Genomic DNA, 19,343 nt, shown 5'->3' with positions numbered 1-19,343 from the left:
TTTGCATGCTGCAAGCTCAACACCTCATGCTCCCACCAGACCTGGCAGCCCCCCTGCACCCTCTTGCTGGAGGATGCTCAGAGGATTTCGGGTGCAGAGGATTTTGGGTGCAGAAGAGGAGGACTGAGGCACAGCCAGAAGAAGAACCTGCCCACACTGCCCAAGCGAGCAGAGGTCAGCACACAAGATAATGGTGAGAACAGCTTGGGTTTTATCTGCAAGAGATATGAAACTGCTTGATTTCATAATGAGGTTGTTTTGAACATTGAGTATCTATGCAGCTGAGCAGCTCTCCTGGTAACCACTCAGAAATAGGTGGAAAATCTGCTTTTGGCTGTTGATACTGAAAAGCAGGAGGTGTTCAAAGCCCACCTGGGTGGGAGCCCTTGCTGATCACCTCTGCTGACCCCAGGAGAGCTGCAAATTGCATGGCCAACAAGGGAACAGAGCATAACAGGAGTAACCTCCTGCCTGGGCACAACCAGGGGGCAGGGCTGTGCACTGCCTCAAACTCAGTCTCCTCGTTCCTTTTGCTGCCAGGAAGGTTAAAATCCCACCCAAATACACTCCCTTCCCCCCTCCCTCCAGCTTTAGTCTGGAAGTTGCTTTAATGTTGGAGAAACACTGACAACTGCATGAAACTGCAACGGTGATAAAGCTGCAGGCAGGGTCCTTAAACTGCACACTACCAGGATTTAAAAAAAAAAAAAAAAAAAAAAAGCCCATAAATCAGGACTGCCATGTAAATAGCAAATCTAAAAAAGAGAGGAATGAAGAGAGATACACACTGTACTGATGGTCAGAAGGGAGGGGATGTTTGGGTGGGAACTGCTCCTTCCTCTCCTTACTCACTGTTTTCTTCCATCCAGGCAGGCATTCACTTCATCAAAAACATCACCTCTGCTGGATAACCACACTGGGATTTAGCAAGGATTTTCCTAGCACAGGATAAAAAGGCCAAAGGATAAACCTCTTGGTACGAGCTGGTTTTGAATGATGCAGGAACTGGAGGGCCAAACGTGCACAAAACAGAGACAGGCCAGCTCCAGGAGTCCCCCTCTGTCCCCAAGCCCCCCTCCTCAATACTTTGAGTCACCAAGTAACAGTGCTTCCATTCATTAATCACACGGCATCTGTTGGGCCAGTTGTACTTAATTAACAAATACCAAGGTTTTCAGACCACTAAAGGGCACAACAAGCTTTGTTTGCTCAGAGCAGGGAGTTCACATCTGTGCTAGTTTCACCACAATTAAACAGAAACAGCATATTGAGAAAAAAACCCACATAAGTTAAGTGCCACATTGCCACATAGATGCTGCATTGCGTGTGAAGCCTGCCAGTTTGTTCCAGTTTTGCCCTAGGTTTATTTTACTTCTGCTAATGGGTTTTGTTAGAGGAGTTCTAAGTTTTGGGTTTTTTTTTAAAATTTATTTTTTATGCTTTAGCAAGATGATTTTGTTATTTTCTGCAGTAGAAAGCCATACAAGTTCCTTGCAATATGCAGAAATCAAATAAAACAGTCAGGAACCACTATCAGGGTACTGTGCTTTTATTTACCACACTGTCCTTTCCACAGCAGCATTAATACTGTTTCTGGGAAGAGGGACTTGTCCCAGCTTTTTGCAGTTAAATAAAAAGTAAACACTGCATGAACATTTTGACCTGCGTTTTGCCAACACGTTGCATAAACATGCTGAAGCGCGCTGCAAACGTGACATTGATTTTTGCTGTACAGCTGGGAGCCCATAAAAATACACGGTTGGGGTCCCGTTTCCCCCGTGCTTTCCCAAGCAGCGCGTTCTCCAAGAGAACAATCCAAAATACCAACACCGAGGATTTAACCAGCAACAGGCAATGCTTTTTCCTGTGGCCTCCGACAAAGAAACAGCACTACCCATCACCCCGTCCAAAGGCAAACCCACCAGGGAAAGGGCAAGGTCACTTCACTTCCCTTCTCCTCAGAAGAGGCTGGTGCCATGAGCTGGAGAGGGCTCTGAGTTTAGGCTCTCCCAAGACAAACTTACTACAGTCCTCAGTAAGTCACTGTGCTCCAGCCTGAGCTTTGTTTGTTGCCTTAAGGCAGCCATTGGTCTCATAACCAATACTAAGAGCTTAGCATCTCAATACCTCCCATGCCACAGCAGCAGCCTGGCCACCGTGGTCCAGGCTGCACCATAACCCGTTCCTGCAGCAACATCCACCAAAGCAGCTTCTTCAAAATTATCAACCCGCAGCCACAGCAGATTCAAAAACAGCTCCAAGAAGCTTCACCAGAACATTCAACAACATGCAGCACAGCCTTTTCATTCTGTACTTGCCGCAGCAAAGCCTGCAGGTCTGTAGGACCAACACACACTGAATTTAGAGCGATATTTGATGCATGGCATGGAGAAGGCCCTTGCAGTCTAAGCTCAGAAGAAGCACGCTGGGTGAGCAGCTGGGTGAAATAGCTGCAACTGGATGAGTCTGATGCCCATCAAGCCCTAACGAGCACAGCCCCAGGGAGCTGCCTGGTCCCCATCATCTGAGGAAAGGGCCTCCACCCAGGTGCAGCAACCCAAGAAAACCCAAGGAGCTGCTGCCTATTGTGACTATGTTGTGGTAGCGCAGTGGGTGGTTTGGGTAGCCCAGATGCCTGGCTTCACCCTGGAACACTTCCTCAGGGTTTGCAGTGAGCTCTGCCCAACAGGAGTGACTTCCCTGATGATGCCTGGGCTCAGAGATGCTACCAGCAAAGGGCTCCCTGCAGACACAGCCTGTGCAGGTGTGTGTGTGGGGGGGAGGCACTGATCTCAGCCCTTAGCAAACCAGGAGCAGTAGGGCTGGCTCCTCAGCTGAACCCTGCAAAATCGTGCCCTGCAGAGTTTATTCTGGGCTATGGAATTATTTGATCCGTGTGAGCCGATTCAGCTAGGTGTCACCCAGCCACGCTGGGTGGAAAGCACGCTCCTTTGGCACAAAGACAGTGAGTCGATCCACAGGGGCAGAGTGAGCGGCAAAGCAAGCCTTACTGAACTGTTACAGGCGTACCAGAAGGGAAGCAGCAGCCCCCGTAAAACCTCTCGGAGAACACTGAGGGGTTTGAAGCGCTGCGTTCATGCTCGTGCTGCTGTGCTCTGCTTGCTGGCCCCCATCCCACCCCCTTTGCATCCCCACCTCCCCCAGCTCATTACAGCAGGGGCCATCGCAAAGGCTCGGCCGCAAGCTAATGACATGGGGAAAGGTGCTGTGGGTGAGAGGAGGAGGATGAGGATGCTCAATAACAGCAATCGTTCTCTGTCCCCTGGGAGAGTTGTGGTGTAGAAAGCAAACAGCGATACATTGGGGAAGGGGAAAACGGAGATTGTGGGCCGTGATAGTTCTGTTCACTAAATGGGAAATAAAAGAAAATCTTTATCTGTGGAGTGCAGAGCCTAGGGAGATGGAGATAATGCAGCTCCATTGCACTGCAGTGTGTGATATCAACTGAGCCGCCAGGCTTTCATGCCTTTCTTTTATTTGTCCCCTTCCTGTTAAATTTAATTGGAAAATAAACAAGCAGGAACTTTTAGAAGGAGAATCAGAAGAAGAGGACGTCTGCCCAAAGAGATTAATTACATCAACCCACCCTAACGATGTCCACTTCTTCCAGGGGGTGATACAGCCCCAGGTTTCACAGGTGGCTGAAGGTGTGACTGTAACCACATTCCTGACATTGCGGTTCTGTCTTTAAATATTGAGTAATAAGCCCTTCAGCTAATGCTCAGGGAATTCCACAGAAGAGAAACAAAAGGCTGCAAGGCAAGGTAGAAACTCCTTTACAATAAAAATGGAAAAGTGCACAATTTCATTGTAAATAATTTACAATTTCATTGTAAATTATTGGCACCCAGCATTGCTTGTCTTCAGCACTGATAATTATATTTGCTTGAATTTCCTTGGCAGATTTCATTAGATCAATGGATTGTGTTCCTTCCCCCATTTTAAATATTCAGAATTGTGACTGCATCCCATGACTGGGTGAAATAGTCACTGCAAAGATGTCTCTGTCTACGTACTTAGTCATTTTAGCACATCGGAAGTAGCATCAGTTACCCCAGATAAGGCACGGATAACACTTCCAGAAGATGGCACGGTTGATGTACGTGAAGACGCATATCAGATAGCTCTATTCCAGAGTTGTCCTGGATTATTTATTTTTTTAAAATCTATTTTTTGTAGCTGATGTATAGGATGGGGACCATGGGGTAACCTCACAATCACAGAATGATATGGGGTTGGAAGGGACCTACAGTGTGCATGACGTAGGAACACATACGCACTTATAGAAATCCTGGCAGGTAACAGGGTACGGCGAGACCTCGAAACCAACAGCGTGCGTACAGGAAATACAACTTGACACTGTGAATCTTCCAATTTTGGGGCTGTGGTTCAATGTCAGGTCATATCAATAACACTTTTGGACCTAGCCCCGTTGGATTTTGTCCAGCGTTTGTCAATCAAACCATCAAAATTTTAATCTTGTTTTCCAGGCTCTCAGGGAGCTACATCAGAGCTACTGGAATGCAGAAAACGTTATTTTTGAAAAGACTTTCAGAACAGCCCCCAGAAGACAGTTTACATCCAAAAGCAGCTTTTTGCTCCTTTTTAAAAGGCGCTGGTTTGTGCCTGTGACTTTGAGCAGGGGGAGGGGCAAACACCCCTTCCCTCTGCCCACCAGCCATGAGCACACTGAGCTGCAGCTGAAGCTTGGGACAAGTCTGTGGCTGGGTCTTTTGGAGGGACACATCCAGGCTCTGATCCTGCAGATGCTCAGACACGTGGTTTAACTTTGCACACAGCGCCAGTCCCGGTGCAGCGGGTCCACAGAAGGGCCCAGAGAAAGCATGCCTGAAGAGGGGCCCAGCAAGGTACTTCATCTGCCTCCTGGCCAGAAATTTTTAGTTAAAAAATTCTCCAAATATTTAACTTAAATCTCCCTTGCTGTGATTTAAATCTTGACCCGGGACAGAGGGAGCAGATTATCACCCGCCCAGGGAAGCGTGAGTGCCATCGTGAGCAGGACAGGGACTGTGGGTCCAGGTCTGCTGCAGCAAAGCGAGCCCTGCAGGGTGGCTTAGGCAGGCAAGGTTTCCATGCCGTGGTTTCCAAAACCCGCCGTGCTGACCCCATGGCACATGCATGTGCAGGTTTCACTGAATTTCACTGAATTTTTTTAGAGTTGGAAGGGACCATATAGATCATCTAGTCCAACTCCCCTGCTGAAGCAGGATTGCTTAGAGAATGCTACTCAGGACTGCATCCAGGCGGGTCTTGAAAATCTCCAAAGAAGGGGACTCCACAACCTCCCTGGGCAGCCTGTTCCAGGGCTCTGGCACCCTCACCGTGAAGAAATTCCGGCCCTGAGCTCGGTTTTCCACTCTGATGTAGGAACAGCATCCTTATAGCCCCAGCAGGGAGAGAGTGATGGAGAAGGTGCTTTTTAGGAACAGCATCCTTATAGCTGATATATATATATGTATATACATGGCTGATATATCTTTATAGTGACGGTGACAGAGCAGATGTTTTCCATGACCATGCTGAAGGAGGGTTGCATCGCTCCTGCATGTGCAGGAGGGCAGAGGAGCGAGGACCTTCACCTCAAGTTGCTTCACCCCCCAACTGCAAATGGAAAACCTCCCTCTGGATTTAACCCTTCTATTCAGATAGAATTTGTGTAGATTACAAATGTCTCTGAGCAAGGGATTGTTCTGTTGCTCTGGGCATGTACAAAACCAGCCACATCAGAGCCCAAGTCCAGCTCAGGACTGCTTGGTTCAGCTGCACTGCACGTGCACATGGATAACAACAGCAAAGCCTCTTATAAATGGAAAGCAAGTACAGATCCCAGGGCTTAATAGTTAGCACGATAGATAGCATAAACAGCTCCCCAGAAAAAATGTATAGATCTACCATGGCCATTGGGATCGCAGGAGAGAGGACAGGGTGATAAGAAACCCAGCCTTGGTAACCATCTGCCCTTTAAACCACCCATTTAATTGGGGAATCAACTTCATAAAAATAATATTTCAGAGTCATCAACAAAGACAGACACAAAATTTACATGAGAAACTCATACCCAGCGAAATAAATGAAGGCAGTGAAAATGAGTGAAAAGGGGACAATTTACGAGTTTGGATGGGCACTGCCTCTCCTTCCCATCTTGTCCCCAACGTGTGTTTTAATTTTCCTCCCATTCCCACCCTTATTATACTCCTCTTCCCAGGGAGGAAAAAACATGGTGCTCTCCTCACTAAAACTGCCAACAGCAGGAGGAGGACAAATCTATTCGTCTTAACCCCACGTTGGCTTCAGTCCCATCCCTGGGGTGATCCCTGTGCCCTGTTGTGATCCTTGTCCTGGGCAGACATGCTACCCAGGCTAGGGCTGCTTGCTGAAGGACCTAGTATCACCTATACGAAATAAGCTAAGAGTAGGTCACAAAGGAAAAATCAACAAAACCCATCACTTTGGAAAGGAAAAAAAATACAACTAGTTGCTTTAGCTGTAGCTTGCGCAATGCTCGCCTTGCCTAAGCAATCAATCATCATATTGCTCCTAAAAAACAAGGGAGCCCAGGGAAAAGAAAACCATCGAGAAACACACGATAGCACCTGGGCAATCGCGTCACAGCAGGGTAAATGTAAGGTCTCCGGTGTCCTCCCACCCAGCCCACCAGCACACTCCTAGCTGGAACCCAAACCCACTCTTCACTTAGGAAATCAGTAACACTTTGGTGTTTTGTTTGATGGTTTTTTGGTTGTTTTTTGTTTTTTTTTTTTTGACAGAATCTCCAAAGGTTTGCTAGCTCAATAAAATAAGACTATTTATTAGTCTCAGGTGGTCCAAGCATTATTTTGGGCATGGGATTGATGTTTCTGTGCAGTTTTCCAGAAGGCAGGAAACGTGGCAGTGTGAGGATGGAGACCTGGGTGCTGTGCCGTCAGGGATGCCTTCTCTTGTGTCTGAAAGAGGCTCCCTGATGTCACCTTCATACTCATAAGCAAATAATTACCTCCATTATCATGAAATAGGGCCAGCTTGCCAAATTATGGTCACTTTTCAAAGTAAATGCCATTTTAAACAAGATTTCATTTGCTCTGGAAAGGTAGCTACTTTCTGCAGGGATCTTTGCAGAAGGGGATGAAAACCAGAGCAGACTGCTGCTGGCTCTCAGTACTCCCCTCATCAGGAGGAGGGGGAAAAGGTGTTTCTGAAAGTGAAAAAACATCCCAGGAGAGCGCAGTTCTGGCTGCCACAGGCTGGCACACGAGCTGCATTTTCCCTGGCCACAGCCGCTGGCCCACAGCCATCTTTCCCAACCCTTCCCAATTCCAGTTATCACCTGCATTTGCTCATGAAGTGCTCCGTTCAAAACTAGCAAGAGCCCGTGAAAAAATCACCAGCTTTGTAGGACAGGGGATCTGGCCCCATGTCCTCATCTGCTGAGACCCTGCCAAATTGCTTTCCTGCTGAAACGCCTGTTTAGGTTTCGAGCATCCCCACTCCTGCACCTTGGCCAGGCAGCATTGTCCGCAGCACGGAGGGAAAGGCAGGACAAATAAACAGAGACATGCAGCACGATGCCTGGCCCCAGCCTTTGGGGATAAAAGGCACCATTTCCTCTCCACTGGGTGGGCAGGCAAAGATGGAGAGGTTCGCGGGAGAGGGAAGTGCTCTCCTCATGGGGCTGCCTTTCATGTGAGCCACTGATAAGGTCTTATTTTGAAAAAACCCTTGCTGTTCAAAAGCAAAATCCAGATCCTGGTGACTGTGGGATTTTTGTAGCCTTATGCAGAAATGGCTTGATGGACCCAATGCCTGAAGCCAATGGTCTTTGGCACTGAGGATAACCACATCTGTGGGGCTCTGTGGTCTGTCTGCTCCAGAAATAACCAGAATAACACGGGCTATGGTCCCATCCATTGCCTGGTCCCGGTTGGCTTCTCAGCCTTCTCCTTCTGCCATCGGCAGTGGCTTCTTGTAGCACCTCTGCTGTCCCGGTGGGGAACATAAGCTGTGTTAGTGCTTCAGGAGCCTTCCCAGCTTTTTTAACAACTGAAAGCAAGGTGGGAACACATCCTTCACCTTCACACTGAGGCCCTTTCTTTGTTACTGCCACTTAGAAAAACTAACAGTGCTAAGACGTCTTACAGAAATGATGCTGAGCGATTACCACTAAAGAATGTGAAATATTTTAATTTGCTTTTCTTATAAAGTTGAGTTTGTTGCATTTACTCACAGGGAGTATTTTTCTTTCGCAGTGTAAAGGCCCACGCAAAAACCCCGGGAGGATTTTAGGAGTGTGATATTCCTTAGCTTGACTTAGGACAACCTACTGTAACCCAAAGGGAATTCTAATACACTCGTTGATCAAAATATGTAGAATAAGGTCTATAAATCTGTTTATAAAGTATGCATATGTGTTTGTGTGTGTAAGATCATAATGTGTATATAAATAAAAATAAATAATAACTGAAGAGGGTATGTATTTCCTGCAAATACAAGTATTACATTAATGAATAAACTGTGGCACCAAGTCCCGCTGTGACTGTGCTCTGCCCCCCAAAACACAGGCTGCGTAAGATCAGCCCGTGGCTGGGTTCAGCGAACCAGGCTTCAAACTGCATCTGCAGCTTGAGAAGAAGAATACGAGGACAAGACAACAACGTGGCATAAAGGGACCCACTCCAAAGGCGAGACCCCCTGGGCTTCCCTCCCATGGATGTTTCCTGGTAGCTGGCTTTGGTGCTTGTGGCTGTTTGCAAAGCCTTTCTCCATACGTCCTGTTACGCTCTGGGTTTTGGCGGTTTTTCTTTTTTTTTTTTTTTTTTTAATTTTATTTCCCCCACCTTGTATTCCATGTTGTTTGCTTTTCTACTTCCTTCCAGGCATTTTTAAATAACTCGCAGGCTCTCCAGCAGCTTGGCTAAAGCGTTAAGCGGCTGGCTTCGTTCTTCCTGGTGCTCGTCTCAGACAGCTCCCGGGGCTCTGCTGACCCTCCCAGGAGGGCAAGCCTGGCAGAGCAGGAGCAGGGAAGGAGAAACACCTCCCCATATCCGTCTGCGTCTGGAAAGTACATCAGAAACAGTTGCTTTGAGTCGCTGAATGAGCGAGCTAACAACATGCCACAGCTTCATAATTACGAGACCCTTAACAAAAATCAGCATCATTCTTTACCTGACTGCACGACATGCAAGCGAATGCACCTACTGTTGCCATAAAGATAATAATGATGATAGCTGGAAACTAAATAAAGCAGTGCCCTGATCCTGGTACTTTGGGGGTTGTTTCTGTTACAGCTCTGCTAATTCCTGCTTCTTAGCAAGGGACTCCCAACACCAGACACTAAGCATCATCCTTCAAAACTATTTAGCTGGAAAATGTTCCAATCAGCTCTGATAGCATAAAGATTTTCTTGCTTTAAAAGCAGATGATAAAAATCTTAATATCCAATAAGATGTTGCCGTAAATCAGTAAAACTAAAGTGCACTTATGCAAACATGCAGCAGCCTCTCCAGTGCCCACACTTGGAATTAGCAGGAGTTAACCCATTTCCACACTGCCCAAATTCCCCAAAATTTCACATGCAAAAAATGTTACCCCATCCCAAGAGCCTGCCCACTGTGGGGGGGCTGCCAGACCCCACTCCTTGCCTGGGGAGTGGGCGGTTTGCTGCCACACCACCAACCCGACACGATGTCCTTGAGGATGTCCCCAGAGGAAGCCCAGTTCCTCCTATTCTTCTCTGGCTGCTGCTGGCGCAGGTGTGTGTCCCAGCCCCATTGTCCCTTGTCCCAGCCTTGGGGGTTTGCATAAACAGCTCTTGCTGATGTCAAGCAGACGGTACATGTTTCCTTCTTTAGCCTTGGAGAAACAGTTTTTTTTAACCAGTTCCTTCAGCAAGCTGATTTTTTCATTTTTTAAATTTAATTTTATATTTTTTTGAAGTGCAGCGTGCCTTTCAGCAGGATTTCTGGTCTCCAGAAGATAATTTGGTTTTGATTATTATCTGAAAGAGGGGTTTATAGACATGTTCAGCCATGGGGGTTGAGAAACAACTTTTAACTTAGGAACCAGGACTTTGATTGATTTTCAAATGGGAACATCAGCCCAACTGAGAAGAAAATTTAAAAAGCATGGCGTATTTAATAAAAAACAATAGAAGCACGATGTGCTTTTAAGTCACCAAAAAATACTCTCTTGCCAAAACTGTGGGTAAAAATATTAGCACAAGCTTCGCAGATGAAGATCTCACTAAAAAGTGGCGGTGGAGGAGTTTTCCTGTCCATGAAATTGTAACCAGCCTGTAAATAGCTCTAGCAGGAATATTCAAACATTTATTGGAAAAAAAAAAAAAAAAGAAAGAAAAAAGAAAGGCACTGGAAAAAGTTATTAGCTGTATTCTTGCAAATCAAAGGAAAGGATCTGACACTGCGGTCTTGAAAAAGCTGTTTTCTTCCCTGGGACTGGAGCCCTGACTTCTACGTGATTAGAGCTCATACATATCCTAATGAAGAATATCACCAGCAATTCATTAATTACTTTGCTGGAATGACCTCTTAAAAATAATTCCTAGTTGCATATCTTTGGTTTTGTCCATAACCCCAGCTTGGAAATGTCCAGAGGAGCTATAGTTAGAACTGACCATTTTTTGTGCGTGGAGCTTGGTTGGATAAAAAATGCTCGTTTGGGTTGCTGAAATAAATTATCGGTTGAGCACTCAGCTTGTCTGAGCATTTCATCTGGAAAGAGAAAACACTAGCAGTGTTTTTATAAAAGCAAAGACATGTATGAGTTTGGCAGAAAGGAAATGCTTTTGTGCTGAGCTCTCTTATTTTGTACAAGTCAAAAGAAAATTCCCCCCATTTCTTCCAGTAGGAAATTCTGAATAAAACCAATATGAGATGTCATCAGAGTATTTTTTTCCTTTTCCTCCCAATGCAGCTTTTCGGTGTGACTGCTGACCCAAAACACTCCAGTTGCGGATCCCTGCATCTTATTCTCATCTTAGACAGGAGTGCCACCTCCGCATCACCCAAATGATGCTTCTCTCTTTTTTTTTAGTGAAGCCAGTGCCATCCGGTAGCTTGCCAAACTGTGGGGTGGAGGAGAGGTTGGTGAAGGGGCTCCGGCTCCTGCCCCCTCCTCCTTTGCATCAAAGGTCTTTGTAACCTTCAGCTGTGCAAGACCCAAAACCCAGCCCCAGTCTCTGCTGCTGCCCAGAGGACATCCCAGCACCCAGGGCTCTTCCAGGAATGCTGTGCAGAAACAGGTCTGGGGAAGAACAACAGAATCCTGTAGTCTTCAGTACTGGATTTTTGGAAACCTTTCTATTTGGGGTGTAAAGGAGGGAAGCGAACAAGGTGGTTTCTTGTTTCCATTCCTTGGTTGGATTGCTGTCACTCACTACTGAGTTACTGAGCTAACTCACCATACAAAAAAACCAGATAAATCAACAAATAGGAAGGTTACTGGAATGAACATTGTATTAATGGTTATGACGGATGCCTGCTAAGCAGGAAAAGATAGTACAGACTCACAGGTGAAAGGGTTAAAGTCTGAATTAGTTGCTACAAGAGGGAAGCTCCAAGAGAAGATCCTGGGGATGCAGAAAGGAAGGTGGACCATCAGCAAGAGAACCCGGATTAGGTTTTTTTTGAACTCATTACCTTTTCGGCCATTTGCTATCCCACTGCCTCGCACTACCATGTATTCTGATAACTGTGCAAATAAACCACCCCATGTTACTTGACATGTAAAACCTGTGTCATTAAACCACTCTACCTGCTTGTCTTCATCCAAGGGTCTCCAAACCTCAAGAGTAAAGCACAGGGAGCATCATGTCTGGAGACAACATCCTGCAGTCCTCCCTTCTTTGGGACAGTCCATTCATCTTCACCCTCTGTAACACTGTCACCATCCTGACCTCTCTGCAGACACTGCTCTGCGGGCAAGAATCCACTTGAAAAGGACAGCTCGACAGTAAAATAAAAAATTATGCGTCCAAACCAGGACATGCCTGGGGATGCTCAGATGTGCAAAATACTGCTTTGCGTATGTGCACGGCTGGTTATGTGCGTGGCTGTGGCACCCAAAGGAGAGCACACCCGCTGCAGTGCTGAGGCAGAAAAGAAGTCACTGCATTGCTTGGCATCTCATGGTCTGAAAAAGGATAAGCACAGCAAATTTTGCACCAGTAAATATTTAATTTTATTTAAATTTCAATCACAGTGTTAAAATGCTTTTGGATCCTAACATGCTGTTGCAGACAAGTAGCTTCAAGCCCTTTTATGGGCTTTTGCAACATTAATGTTTGTTTAAACATTACTGTGTGCTGTACTAATGCCTTTGCCCTTTAATGGCCTTCTGCACCATCACTGACATCAGCCAAGCCCAGCTGATTCTCTGCACCACACCGGATCAGGGTCAAGTGATTAGCGACTTATTAACATGGAGCATCACAGCATCAACCCTCACCCACATGACGCTGGGGCAGCATCTGGCCAGTGCACCCCCTGGCACAGAGGGTTCGCCCTGGACAGCATCGGGGACCAGCCCAGCTTGGCTCCATTCTGGCTGCATGGACCTTCCCACGACCTAGCTCCTATTTCAGGGCTTGCCTGTCTATTTAAAGTGCGTGAAGAAGGGGAAAAATGCACTGGAAATGTAGTGTGCACATGAGACACCGCGCCAAATATTCAGTTTCTCTTAGAGGCTGATAGCAAGAGATCCCACGGCTTTTTATTTTTGGTTGTTTTTTTGTTTTTTTCTCCTTTTAGCAATACATGCTTGAAAACTATCAGGCCCTATTAGGGATTAGAAAAATCGTCTGCTGGGTGAGTGAGTAGATCAAGCCCTGAAAAACCAAAAAACAAAAAAAGCAGGAACCCAGCTAGTTTCTCCCACAGAAAACCACCGCCAAAGCTTGAGGATGGGAGCAAGGAGCCGGCTGTGCCGGGGGGAAGGGGAAGCCAGCGAGGCGAGCTCCCGGGCCGTCAACAACAAGCGTCGAACCAGACCACACTACAGGAAGCTGTAGCCTCCGGTGATAAATAGGCGACCCGGGAGCACAGGATGCGTGGAGGGCCAGCTCGGCAGGACGAGGGGATGTGAGCCGGCAGCCGACGAGTCCCTCCGTCCAGCCAGCCAGCCAGCCAGCCCGCCGGCGGGATGGCCGTCGCCCCGCTGCTGCTGCTGCTGCTGCTGCTGCTGGTCCGGGGGTCCAGCGGGGAAGAGGCCGAGGTGGTCTGCGCCGGTACGGCCTGCTACACCCTTCACCGGGCCCAGCTGGGCTGGAACGACGCCCAGAAACGCTGCCACCACAACGGCGGCAAGCTGGCTCCGGCCCACAGCCCCGCCGAGGCCCAGCGGCTGCAGGAGCTGCTGGTGGCGGCCGGCTGGATGGGCCCAGCCTGGATTGGGCTGTCGCTGCCGCGGGGCCACTGTGTCCAGCCCCAGGAGCCACTGCGGGGCTTCAGCTGGGTGGATAGCGAGGAGGCGGGCAACTACTCGGCCTGGCTGTCCGAGCCCGCCGTCACCTGCCTCAGCGCCCGCTGTGTCAGCCTGAAGCTGGCTGGGCCCACCGGCAACCCTGGCTGGGCTGCCCACCCCTGCCGGACTCCACTGCCTGCCTTCCTCTGCAAGTTCATCTTCCAGGGAATGTGCGGGCCCCTGCCGCTGGCCGGGCCCGGCCGGGTCACCTACGACACCCCCTTTGGGGTGCGCAGCCCCCAGCTGGCAGCAGCCCCCTTTGGCACGCTGGCGGAGGCCCACTGCGAAGGGGGTGGGGGGCCAGCCTTCACCCTCTGCAAGAAGCTGGTACAGGGGGATGGCTTCGCCTGGCACCCCCCTGGGCCACTCTGCCCTGCCGCCTGCGCCCACCGCAATGGGGGCTGCCAGCACCGCTGTCTGGAGGCACCCGGGGAGCCCCCGCGCTGCACCTGCCACCCCGGCTACACCTTGGCCTCCGACATGGCCTCCTGCCTGCCTGAGGATGCCTGCCACCCCAACCCCTGCCAGGGGACCTGCTGGACCCGGCCCGGAGGATTCGAGTGCAGCTGCGAGGCCGGCTACAACCTGGCTCCTGACGGCCGCCACTGCCTGGACGTGGACGAGTGCCTGGCCAGACCCTGCCAGCACGAGTGCCACAACACAGCCGGCAGCTTCGTCTGCCTCTGCCGGCCCGGCTACCAGCCGACGGGGCCTGGTGGCCACCACTGCCGCGATGAGGATGAGTGTGCCCAGCCCGGTGTCTGCCCCCAGCTCTGCCTCAACGTCCCTGGATCCTTCCACTGTGCCTGCCGGCCTGGCTACCAGCGGCAGCCTGGCAGCGATGCCTGTCTGGATGTGGACGAGTGCCTGCGGGACCCCTGCCCAGGGACCTGCCGCAACCTGCCCGGTGGCTTTGAGTGCCTCTGCCCACCCGGCTTCCTCCCAGAGGAGGATGGACACAGCTGCCGTGCTGCACCCACCGCCAGAGAGGAGCCTGCAGTGGTCCCCGACAGCACCCTGCAGAACACAGGCATCCCATCGACCATGGGCACCTTGAAGACCACGGGCATCCTCCAGACCACGGGCGCCCCATCAACCACAGGCATCCTCCAGACCCTGGGCGTCCCCATCGGGGCAACACCACCAGCCCCTACGGCAGTAGGGTCAGCACCCGGCCCAGAGCACAGCGCTGATGGCCCCAGGCTGCTCCTCTATTATATCCTGGGCAGCCTGGTAGCCATCCTGCTGCTGCTAGCCTTCGCCCTGGCCCTGCTGGCCTGCAGGAAGAGGGCAGCCAAGCAGGAGAAGCGGCCAGCCAAAAGCGCAGCGGACAACTACTGCTGGGTGCCCGAGCAGCCGGAGAGCCGTGGGGCAGGCAGCGAGCGCAGGTAACGGCACCCAGGGCAGCGGGAGGGGATACAGAGCCGTGAGCGACAGACAGCATTTTTGTAAATTAAAAAGAAAAAAATAAAAGGGGAGGAGGGGATGCTATCTGTTTTAACATGGTTTTACATGTCCAAGAGTCTGTCCTGGGGTTCCTTGCAAAGCGGGAGCTGATCTCCCCTACAAAAGGCAGGTCTCGGCGCTGGGCGGGAAGGCAGCTCAAATCAGCCCAGTGGTTTATAAACCAGCCACCGCTCTTCCAAGGGAAGGGTTAACAGGGACGGTGTCGCGAGGTTGGGACTGGATGGGGTTGAAGCTGCCTGCCGGCTGCTCCTCAGCTCTGCAGAACCTCACCTTGCTTAAAAATAGTAAATTGTAAGTATTGATTTGTCTCCCTAAAGGAAAACACTTAATTTCATTTTTCATTTGGTGTCCCCTACCTTTTTGCCGCTGCGCAAAAGCAGCAGCTTCCATGCCCTTTTCCCACCCTCCTGCCCAGGGATGTCCTTTGTCATCCCAAAAGCAGTGCCAGCCGCCCCCATCGCCTGCCTGGCAGCAGACAGCCTGCATTCAACCAGTGTTTTCACCTTGTTCTCATTAAAATGGATTTGAAGTTCTTAGGTGTTTTTTCACCAGGGCAAGAGCTAGTCTCTGCAGCTGCAAGCAGGGGTTTTGGTTTTTTTTTAAAAAAAAAACCCCACAGATGTCACATCAGAGGAAACTGAATATACTTTTTTCAAACTACAGCAGCAGAGAGCTTCTTCAGGGGAGCAGACACTGCAAGGTTAGTGGAGCTATCATCCCTGCTGCAGGTCCCCAGACCTGTGCGGGGGCATGGCACTGGGTTTGGAGCAGCGAGACAGCAACGCTTCCCCCAGGGCACTGAGCCCCATAAGGCGAGACCTTAGTCTGCCCCCTGAGCGCAGGAGTGCACAGCACAGGGAAAGCTCTTCAACTCGTAGACAAACAGTCAAGGCAGAGAATATATGGTAAAAAGGTATGAAAAACTACGTTTAGAAGAACCACCTACCTGTTTCCAGTGTATTCAGTTGAAAACCACTTGTAAAATATAGCAAACAATGCTCTCCTTCAAATGCAGCTGGATGAGAGACCAGCCTTTTCCTGCTGGATCATACTTTTTGGGTAGGACCCCTTCCCGACTGCTTGGGGCCCAGGCTGAGTGCATTTTCCATTCCTCCCCCTGTAAAGAATACACTGGATGTTGTATATTTGCTAATTATTATATATGAAACCCCGCTTCAAAGCAAGTGCTTTCTCAGGGCTAGGTTGTTCCCCAGCCTTCCCCAGGTACCTAACTCCAGAGAGCTGTTTATACTCGGGCACTCCTGACAATGAAACCTCTTGGAGCTGTTTCAGTGTGAATCCTCCCCAAAAACCTGAGGGCCAAAGGGCCATTCCTGCTTCCCATCAAGCAGTGCTAGCTTCATTATTTACCCGTGCTCTACAAGGCAAAAAAATCCTACAAAAGAATAGGCATGTGGTTTGAAGGGTACATAAGTTTCCTGAAGTTTCTGCTGGTTTTATTGTATACTTGAGACTTAATTGCTACAGAAATGGGAACTGAACACAAAGGAGTTTACTGTAGGCAGTGACCTGCATCCTGTTCTTCTATGTGTGGAGGAAAACCCTTTCCTGCTGTTTTTTTGGTCTTCATTTCTCCATTGTAAATGTAAAAAAAAAAAAAAAAACCAAACCCAAAACAACACAGGAAAGTGTAGCTGATTGATAGAAATGTTTTTAACGTTCTGTCCATGCTTCCTTTTTTCTGCACAGTGGCTGGGAGAAGCACTGAATGCAGGAGTGGCATTCTTTGAAGTCCCACAGAAAATTCATACCCTGCCTGTGTAATGACAAGCCAGCAAAGCATTTTGAATACATTAATAAATTAAGAAAATGAATAATCCTACCAAAATCAGTGGGACAACCTACATACATCAAATTATGCCCGTACTGTCTAGCTATGCCGACTCAGGGTCTGTAGGGGGAAAAGGCAGTCACAGCTACGTGCCTCACATCGCAGGGACTATTTGGGTTGCTTTATCGAAAGCTGAGGCATTTTCCAGATGTTAACCATCTCAGGAGTGTTTCTGCCTTATTTTTCAGTTAAGGTATAAATTAATTGTTGTACATAACACTTACTCCACTATGAAAAAGGGAAAAGGAAGCACAAGTGTGGACTTAGAGCTTCTGTGCTTAGGTTTAATTTGAGTCCTCTCTGGTGGAATATTTCCTGATATAGCATCCTTCACCCTGGTGCAATTACACCCAGATAATCTCGCGTCTCCCTTTCTTCCTGCCACAAACCCAGCAGGAATGTTTTCATCTGTGTCCTCGTTAGAGAGTTATCCAGGGCCCAGTGAATCCCATGGGCTAACGCAAATAGGAATGGGACCAGATAGCTTGGTACCCCGTCTTACAGTCAGAGGAGATTGGATGTTCATCCTGGCCCAAGGGGGTTTTACTGTGGTGCCTGGGGCAGCTACCTCTGCTCCCTCTTCCTTCTGTATAAATGAGGTGTCATTAGAAGCAAGACCTAAAACTGTCCTGCTGTCACCATGGCAGGACAGGCTATCCGACATGACTGAAATGCTTTGTACATGTCAACTGGTTTGTAACGAACTAAGTGTCATATATTTTTATGGTCCAGAATTAAGACATGCCCCAACTTTTGTGGAAACGGCACATCAGGACTGAATTTTACTTTGTCACCCACACGGTGATGGCACAGCACTAGAACCTTGCCGTTGCCTTTGACTAAAAAAATAATGTTATCCCACGTGTTGAATAACACTGTATGTTGCTTTTCTGATGAAACACCAATAAAATCTAAACAGAATGTGTTTTCAGTGTTTTTTAATAAACATATACAATATCAAAACTGATTGATTTGGTCCACATAATTCTTGCATTTTCTACAGGGGTGAATGGTGCTAACAAATCCTCTATCAGTGTTCATCCTGCATGTAGTGAAGCCAGTGAGGTCTCAGCCTTCCGTAGGCACTGCTGTCCTCCATTTCTACCAAGGCTATGGGGTGGGGGCACTGGGATGATCTCGGTTGGATCCTAAGGCCACAAGCAATTCCACTGATTTCATCGTAGCTCTGTATGACAACAGAGATCTGCTTTTCTGGCTCTGGTCAGCAACCGGGCACAGAAGTCACCCAGTGAATTCAGGATTGCTGGTGACTAGAGCTGCTCCACCACATGCAGCACCAAAGAAAGGCTGTCCTTAAAAGGGAAAAGGTCACAAAGATGGGGGGAAAACCTCAATGACACAAAACCCCACTTGTATCATCCATGTCTGCAATAGCATGACTGTGGTGTTTTATCAGTCACTGACATTGGCCTTAAGTAGTGTTTAAAAGTGAGAAAACCCTAAAGAAAAAGGGACATTACAACTCATGACGGATGTTTGATGCCTCCACGCATCAAACCGCAAAGCACATTCCCAGGGTTGTTCTGCCTGCCCCGGGAACTGCCCATGTGGATAAGGCACCAGCCATGCAAGATTTGCTGGCAGAGTCCGCGCAGGCAGCGGGGGGGTCCCAGCCAAGCGCAAGGAGCTGCCAAGGGTGGGACGATGGCTGCATTTTAGCAGGAACATTGCTCCCAGCCGGAGTGCGGTGGGAGACTGCCAGCCTGCTGTTACCTCTAATCTTACGTATTTTGCCTTGCTGAGGTTGGGGCACGTTGGATGGAGTTCCCCTGCGAGGGCCTCACATCTAACCCGATAAACCAAAGCAAAGGAACACAAAGTGCTAATTCAGCCACTCTCCAGGATATAATTTTTCTCCATTTCTGGGAAAGGTGCTGCAAGGAAACAGCCTCCATGGAATTTAGGGAAAAGGTAGTGACTAATATTAAAATATAAGCTACAAAATACCATGCTCCTTCCTTCAAATCCCACAAAGAGACAGCCACTGCAAAGCAAATGCTTTAAGTGTCTGCTCATTTCCTCTTTTTATTATTTTTATCTTTTAAATATTTCTTGGCATTTGACTGTCCTGAGCCCTTTCAAGGCTGCTGAGAGAAACTTGCGTCTTGCCGAGCAGATTTGAACAGTGCTGGTGACAACACGACAGAGGGAAAGAGCCAGCCTGTGGCAGAGGGAAGATCCTTTGGCTTTCCTAAAGGAAAAGCCAGCCTCAGGTGTCTCAAGCTGCCGGGCAAGGGCACGTCTTGGAGATGTTGCAAGGCTCAACAGAGAGCTCATGGAGAAGGATAGGAGTCTAATGCCCCTAAATAAGCAAAACTTCCAATATTTTCCCTGCCAGGGTCCTGAGATGGTTTGTCTACCTGAGCACAGAGGAATTCAAAAGCCTCTCTAGCCTTTGTAAATTGGGCTACACGTGAGCCGTTGCTTACGGAAGATACCATTTAATTCAGCTCTGCTGGCTGCAGCCAGGGGCACAGGGACAGGACAG

At 48.8% G+C, this 19,343-nt stretch overlaps 1 protein-coding gene across 1 annotated transcript; it reads left to right on the top strand.

Moving 5' to 3' along the window:
* The first annotated feature begins 13,194 nt into the window (after positions 1 to 13,194).
* CD93 (CD93 molecule) lies at positions 13,195 to 14,907 on the top strand. The gene has a single exon (XM_074169024.1). It carries the CDS (start codon positions 13,195 to 13,197, stop codon positions 14,905 to 14,907), a length of 1,713 nt encoding a protein of 570 aa, XP_074025125.1.
* The last annotated feature ends 4,436 nt before the right edge of the window (positions 14,908 to 19,343 follow it).

This window comes from Numenius arquata, chromosome 2 (assembly GCF_964106895.1).
Source record: "Numenius arquata chromosome 2, bNumArq3.hap1.1, whole genome shotgun sequence".
Taxonomy (NCBI): domain Eukaryota; kingdom Metazoa; phylum Chordata; class Aves; order Charadriiformes; family Scolopacidae; genus Numenius; species Numenius arquata.
Note: the sequence above shows the minus strand (reverse complement) of the source record. Positions and strands in the feature narration are given on the sequence as shown.

Coding starts and splice junctions, on each gene's coding strand:
- CD93 (XM_074169024.1), top strand. CDS start 13,195: ATGGCCGTCGCCCCGCTGCTGCTGCTGCTGCTGCTGCTGCTGGTCCGG.